This window comes from Phytophthora infestans, genomic scaffold (assembly GCF_000142945.1).
Source record: "Phytophthora infestans T30-4 supercont1.3 genomic scaffold, whole genome shotgun sequence".
Lineage (NCBI taxonomy): Eukaryota > Oomycota > Peronosporomycetes > Peronosporales > Peronosporaceae > Phytophthora > Phytophthora infestans.
Window position 1 is genome coordinate 625,207 of NW_003303756.1, and position 7,808 is coordinate 633,014.

A 7,808-nucleotide genomic window follows, 5' to 3' on the forward strand; every position below is an offset into this window, starting at 1 on the left:
TGGTCCTCTCGCCACAATTGGTGCGCGACGTTTACATGTAGGCCAGAGCCAGCCCGGCTGAGACGCTTAATGTCGGTGTTTTAATACATGTACATGTATCCTCGGGCAGACTGCAACACGGACAGCTCTCATCTCTATCAGGAGGACCACAGTCCCACACCTTCACAAACCTACACTCTCCCTGTCGCTTCGGTCCTTCACCTCGTGTGTCACCTCTGCACTGTCACTTCGGATTTTTTCGCCCAAGGCCTCAATTCAACGTTGTACAAGATGAACTGGTCGACTCGGCTGGCGCTGTTCGCGTCTCTATCCCTACTGGTCGCCCCCGCCGTTGCTCAGAGCGGCTCAGGCGCCGTCACGTGTCTGGTGTCCCAGTACTTGAACACGGACACGAGCGAATGTGTCAACTATGAGAATCAGGGCGTGAAGGCCAGCACGGACTTCGACACCGCCGTCGACTCGGGTAACACAGCCTGGATGCTTGCATCTGGCGCGCTCGTCATGATCATGACGCCCGGTGTGGCCTTCTTCTACGCCGGTCTCGCTGGCGAGGACATGGCGTCCAATACCATGATGATGTCCTTCGTCAGCATGGCTCTGGTGTCCATCCAGTTTTGGGCTTTCGGCTATTCGGCCGCCTTCAGCTCGCACGGCATCTTCGGCTGGGCCGGCTACAACAACGTCCGCGAGGTCCCTAGCGGCACCTACGGCACGGGCATCCCGCACATCTTGTTCGCCTTCTTCCAGACCCAGTTCGCCACCCTGACGCCGGCTCTGCTGAGCGGAGGCATCGTGGGTCGCATGAAATTCGGTTCGTACTTGCTCTTCATCCTTCTGTGGACGTCACTCGTGTACGACCCCTTGGCTCGCTGGATGTGGTCGATGAAGCTTGACGGCTCGTGGGAGATCACCGCCATGGGCTGGGAAGGCAAGATGGGATCCCTCGACTTCGCCGGCGGCACTGTGATCCACATTTCCAGTGGATTCGGAGCCCTCGCTGCCGCTCTGATGGTTGGCAAGAGATACAACCACGGAGACCCCGTCAAGCCGCACAATGTGCCACTGGTTATGATTGGCGCCACGTTGCTGTGGTTCGGCTGGTTCGGCTTCAACGGCGGCTCGTCGGGTGCGGCCGATGGAATTGCTGCTACTGCTGCGATTAACACCCACCTTGGTGCTAGTGCGGGCTTCCTCACTTGGGTCGGGCTGGAGTTTGCCATGTACAAGAAATTCGACCCCTGTGGAGCTGCTAGTGGGGCCGTTTCCGGTTTGGTCGCCATCACTCCGGCCTGTGGGTACGTGTACCCTTGGGCATCGGTTATCTTCGGCGTGGTGGGAGCAATTACAGGCTTTGGCGCCGTGCACATGAAGAACCACCTGCGCTATGATGACACGCTGGACTCGTTCGGCATCCACGGCTGTGCCGGTGTCATGGGCGGTCTCATGACTGGTCTGTTTGCGACGTCCGAGGTGAACCCAAACATCGAAGGTGGAGCGTTCTACGGCCACGGAATGCTGTTCGTGCACCAGTTGGTCTCGCAGTGCGTGGCTGCGGCCTACTCGTTCGTGGTGACCATCATCATTCTCTATGTGTTGAAACTCACGATCGGCCTCCGTGTTGATGAGGACAAGGAGGTGAACGGCATTGACGTGTCGTACCACGGTGGTCTCGCCTACGACTACAGTGCCCAGGACCACAACGGCCCCACTGTGAAGGCTGCCAACCCACCTTCGAGCGATTTTGCTTCGATGATGACACCGAACGTCACAGAGGAAAGCGTGCAGAAGGAGCCCATTATGAATGTTTAAGCCAGTAGGAAGCCCTTTGATCAACAATATCGAGAGAAGAGTGCTAGATTAAGTGGCAAGCGGTAGAATAAAAGAAAGGTACAAGGTGGTCTTTAACGTTTATGTGGTGTTTATGTTGTCTATGGACACGTCTGGATCCCAAGCTAAGGCATGTGCCTTAGATTCTACTGTAGTACTTCGAAGTAGAATCTTGGGGCTCTATGTTAGAACCCCATCTATTCCAAAATACACAGTGCATTCGTAGTGTTGGCTGCACAGGATTATGGCGTGAAACCCTCAGATCTATTACTACGCAGTACAAATCGATAGTTCTCCTCCGTCCTTAAATCACCATGGAGTAGATTTTCTTGAAAGCTGCGCGTTTGACGACGAAAACTTACTGTGGATCGTGGGATTCGTCAAGGTGCGTTGACCCAGCTCGCAGTTCATGTAAGCTTACTGTACAACATCGCACCGGAAGATTGCCCACGAAAAAAAAAACTCTTCATTATGGAGTTCACGACCAAGTACCGGTACTGCTCTTAATTAAGTTAATAAGATAAACACAGCTTTGATGTAGAGTCGCTGGGTGTCCATCCGTCGAACCCATGCGGACTCCATGCGGACTTGTGTTTGTCAATACTGCTTTGCCAACTCGTGGCGCCGAAATTAACAAGCCGATCCGAAAGAGATCATCCAAATCACTTGATCCGAGCGCAATCACTGTACATGTACAAACGTACAATACATGTACGACGTTTCAAGGCACCACGTAGACAATGTTAGCGTGCAAGTGTGTGTAGCGTTCTACACTGCTAAACGGACATCATCGTCCAGAAGCACCGATTTCGATTGTTCATTTCGGAATTTGCTCGCAAGGTTTTAAGGCTCTGGATTCAAGAACGATGAACTTGTCCACGCGGGTGCTGCTGCTCACGGCACTTGTTGTTGGCCTCGTCTCCACCACAACAGCGCAGAGCGGTTCCGGCTCAACTGTTACGTGCCTAACGTCGCAGTACTTGGACAAGACCACCGGCGAGTGTGTCAACTACACCGGTCGAGGCCAAAAAGCTGAGACCGACTACGGTCGAGCAGTCGACTCGGGCAACACAGCATGGATGCTAATGGCCAGCGCTCTGGTGATGATCATGACTCCTGGAGTCGCCTTCTTCTACGCCGGCCTGGCGGGTGAGGAAATGGCCTCCAACACCATCATGATGTCGTTCGTCAGCATGGCTCTGGTGTCTGTCCAGTTCTGGGCGTTCGGCTATTCTGTGGCTTTTGGGTCGAACGGCATGTTCACGTGGACCGGATACGACAACGTTGGCCAGACACCGAGTGGCACATACGCTACTGAGGTCCCGCACATCTTGTTCGCCTTCTTCCAGACCCAGTTCGCCATGATCTCACCCGCTCTACTGAGCGGAGGAATCGTCGGTCGAATGAAGTACAACTCCTTCCTGATCTTCATCCTGCTCTGGACGTCGCTAGTGTACGACCCGTTGGCCCACTGGATGTGGTCGATGAAACTTGATAGTTCGTGGGCGATCACCGCTATGGGCTGGGAGGCTAAGATGGGATCCCTCGACTTCGCCGGTGGCACAGTGATTCACATTTCGAGTGGGTTTGGAGCCCTCGCTGCCGCTTTGATGGTTGGAAAGAGATACAACCACAGTGAACCTGTGAAGCCGCACAATGTACCGCTAGTAATGATCGGAGTCACGCTTCTGTGGTTCGGCTGGTTCGGCTTCAATGCCGGATCCTCCGGTGCGGCCGATGGCATTGCTGCCACGGCTGCTATCAACACCCACTTGGGATCCAGTGCGGGATTCCTGACGTGGGTTGGACTCGAATATGCTTTGTACAAGAAGTTTGATCCCTGCGGAGCTGCTAGTGGTGCGGTGGCCGGTTTGGTTGCGATCACTCCGGCCTGTGGCTACGTGTACCCTTGGGCATCCATAGTGTTCGGCATGATAGGTGCTGCAACGGGCTTCGCTGCTATCCAGATGAAGAACTATTTGCGCTACGACGATACCCTCGACTCCTTCGCTATTCACGGCTGTGTTGGCGTTATGGGTGGCTTGCTGACGGGTTTGTTTGCAACGTCGGATGTGAACCCGAACATCGATGGTGGTGCCTTTTACGGAAACCCTGAGCAGTTCCTCCACCAATTGATCTCGCAGTGCGTCGCTGCTGCCTACTCGTTTGTAGTGACCATGATTATTCTGTTCTTGCTCAAGATCACAATTGGCCTTCGTGTGGATGAAGACAAGGAGGTAAATGGTATTGACGTCACGTACCATGGCGGCCTCGCTTACGACTACAGGACTCAAGACTATACGGCTAAGGTGGAGAAACGGGCCTCAAGTGAGTTCGCATTGATGGGTGCTCCTACCTTGGCACCCCTGTAAATGACATCGAGCGAAATGTCTATGGGCTGACAGAAAGAGAATATCGGATATCTTGTACTGTAGTACTGTAAATAGGCACGTGATAAAAACGGAAAATATGATAGATTCCAGGGAAATGTCAACACGTGTATGGGTTACCACAGGTCTGCCAAATAGCGTCGAGCGTATATTTTGAAATGATCGATATTGACAGTACCGGTATGTTATACTGCATATGGGGTGTCAGTTCGTGTATGATTAAAGTTTTTTTTTGCCCGAAGGTCGGAGCTCATAATGAACGGGTTGCCTACAAATACTAAATGGGCCAAAGCCCCAAAACCCGGTGTAGCCATGGGTCAGGATTAATTCGCGGTGCCATCGCCCTCACAGGTATACTGGTACAAATAGCAAGCCATGAGTAGCCCTTACTTGACACAAAAGCTGTTTCATGTAGAACTGTCATATTCGCATTTTTTTTGACTGAGGGACACGAAAATGGGGATGCCCAAAATAGATACACACAAATATAAAAAGCTATTTCTCAGTAAAATAATTTATTTAAGACATGACCTACGTTCAGCCGTTATTTTTGTTACCATTTCGCAAAACTAAGTAATTAATTTCACGGACCTCTTGAGGTGTAAATTTTGCAGAGCCAATTCATTTAGTTAAGCGCAGTCTGAACAGCTCACTTTTAAATAAGCACACTCAACTCAAACTCCAACTCCTCTCCTTCCCCAACGCCATGTCTGACAATTTTCTTGCCGCGGCCCCGACTCAGCCTACCTTCACCCCACGGCAGATTTGCTCCTTCTTTTTTAAGCCGTGCCTCGATGAAGAAGGTGAGCCGACGGGTTAATTTGCGTGTAAGGTAAAATGCCAATTAGGGGCCGGTGACCAGTTAAGGGCTGGATTCGGTTAGCCAATAGGCAATTCGGAATTTCAGGCTTATCTTTTTTCATTGGCCACTACTAAGGTATCATATAAGAGATTATTTAGCAACCCATAGTGAAATCAAGCGGCCCTTAATTGGCATGGCCGTCACATTTTATGCACTGTTTTAATTTGTCCTACTGAACGCACCATAGCTGATGTAAAACAATTCAATAACCAGGGAAATATACAATTGTGTCAGCTTTTGATTGATGCCAAGGCCATATTTTACTTTTTACTAGATCAAAAGATACAATCAAAACAAGAGAGGGTTGCTTTGAACCGGCCCTTAAATAGCAATTTCCCCTTTATGCTACGGCAAGTGCCGCAAGCATAGGGTACATCAATTTGGTGTCAAATGTCCGGACCAAGCATCCTAACTTCGAAAGCGATACTACCGTATCGTCGCAGCAAGCGGGACACTGCTGCCGTGAGTAAGTCAGAAAGCGACGAACCGCTTCGCATGGGTGCGGTGGGTGGTGACAGGCAACCTACCGCTCTCTGTAAGTCCAAGGAAACCCGTCACTACGTAATTTTGTTACTATTTTTGTGTCGTAATCAACGACTAATATATGTACCTGATGTTTAGGTACGCCAATTTGAACCCAATTTCGGTGACCACTTGATGGAGTCTCTAACGAAGGCTGTGGAGACGAAAATCGGCGAAGTGCCAGCCAAATTTGACCTCATCATCGACGGCTGAACGCACGGTACGGAGCACTGCTTGGCTGTCTACGACTGCTACGAGACGGCTGACGGCCGTCCTGAGTACCCACTTCTGTCACTAGCCTCAATGATGGATGAGCCAGATGACCATCTCAATGCTGACGGCCATATGACGGCAATCTCGCGCTCTCTCCCGTTCTTCGGTAAGTCTATCGATGGCGGCCAGTTTTTGGCCGGCGACAACTGCGCAGTCAGCAAGCGACTCGCAAACTTGCTTCGCGTCCCGCTCGTTGGTCCTGCCAGTCACCGCCTAAATCTTGCCATGCGTGAGTATTTGAAGCCCTACGACATCATTCGCGAGGAAGTGCAGCGGCCAATGCGCAAGTTGCGGACGGTGAAGCAAGCGGCTCAACAAATGTATTTTTTATATACTACTCTTGTTTTTTCAACTTTATTGTAATTATCGGAAACCCGAATATAATTATAGGACCAAAACGCCATTGTCGCATGTGCTGCGCCAAGACACACGCTGGTCATCCATCTTCTCCATGATCGAGCGTTATGTCCGCTTGCCAGTGCTTATATCGGCGGATGAAGAGGACATTGGCGACTTTCTACCTACCCGAGCTACGCATCGCAAGCTGACTACGCTCTTCGCGACGTCGAGTCGGTCTCCAAGCGCCTACAAGCGGATGGACTGACACTGCTGGATGCACGTGATCTGTTTGATGCCCTAATCGAGATTCGACCAGGTTCGCAAGCTACCTTGCTTGCTGTTATTATTTGGTAGAAACTTAGCAATTAATATAACTTTTTTTTGCTTTCTTTCTTATTATTTCTTAGCACCCGATGCAGATATTATCCACTCTGTTGCCTTCGAGAAGGCGGTTGTGAAGGTACTTGTGGGTCAAGTGGCAATGCTGACGGATGAAGGGGCCACTGCACTAGAGCCTGACCCTTCAAGTGTGGGCCACGAGCTGTGGCAGCAGCTTCTTCGTCATCGTCGACTCAGGAAGGGTTCACTGATCGTGGTCTCAAGCGCCGCAAGGCGAGCACTAAGCCTGCGTCCTATATCCAGCTTCATTCGATTCCATCAACGTTCAACATTGTGGAAAGGCATTTTAGCATTGCGCGTGCTGTGCTGCGCCAGAGCGCCAACGCTTGTCGCCTATGACGCTGGAGATGATCATGTTCTTATAAATGAACACATCCTACTATGACGTGGCCACGGTAGAGCGTTGCCTATAGATGCTAATAATACTGCAATAATTTATTGCAATGTTTGGTTTTACTCAGCTATTTATTTGTCTGTGTAGACGGATTTTATCGCGTTATTTTTTTCTTCTTCCAGCTTCCAATTCAAATTTATCGTTTTTGGTCATCCCTGGGGGCTAACTACAATGACGAGATACTGGTCGGATGACATCCGAGCGTGCGTCGAAAGCACTCTGCACGTAGCTTTCGTGACACATGTGAGCATTCTAAAGTCTTGTATTCATCGAAGTGAGCCGGTAAGTTCCCTTGGAATCCGAGACTGGAGCACGAGGAGCCATGTAGTGCTTGACGGCCGACCTTTGTAGAGTGCCGAGTATGCATACGGAGTTGGTGCTGGGCGTTAGAAGGCGGACGTCCCTCACTCAAAAAATGGTGCTTCTGAGGACCAAAATAACACGAACAACCAGTCCTTGCGGCGCTGCACACTGCCTTACACGGGTTTGGACAAAAGCTGCGTCAGTACGTGTGTCGGTATTAAACGTGGTTTGCCCATCCCGAGGGCTGTGCAAAGTACTTACCGAATTACCTTAGCTATGCATTACACCCAATCTGCAGTGCAGAGACCAGAAATTGCGTGTCCCGGCTATCGGTATCTTCGAACAAACAGTCTATTTAAATTTAAGCAAGTTCACGAAAATGATCATGTACAAATGTTTTTGCAATCTGCTCGAGCTCGGGAGGGCAAATTTGACCCTGGCGGGTTCTTAGCTCGAGGGCTAAGCGATGGCGGCCTTAACAGGCTTCTGCCAACTCCAG

At 50.7% G+C, this 7,808-nt stretch overlaps 2 protein-coding genes across 2 annotated transcripts; both read left to right on the top strand.

Moving 5' to 3' along the window:
• Window positions 1–270: 270 nt before the first annotated feature.
• PITG_02174 (Ammonium Transporter (Amt) Family) lies at window positions 271–1,809 on the top strand (the record flags this gene model as incomplete). Its single annotated transcript, XM_002907090.1, has 1 exon — window positions 271–1,809. One exon carries the CDS (start codon window positions 271–273, stop codon window positions 1,807–1,809), a length of 1,539 nt encoding a protein of 512 aa, XP_002907136.1.
• Window positions 1,810–2,693: 884 nt separating this feature from the next.
• Window positions 2,694–4,199, top strand: PITG_02175 (Ammonium Transporter (Amt) Family; the record flags this gene model as incomplete). The annotated part of the gene is made up of 1 exon (XM_002907091.1): window positions 2,694–4,199. The coding sequence occupies one exon, from the start codon at window positions 2,694–2,696 to the stop codon at window positions 4,197–4,199; it is 1,506 nt and encodes a 501-aa protein (XP_002907137.1).
• Between the last annotated feature and the right edge of the window lie 3,609 nt (window positions 4,200–7,808).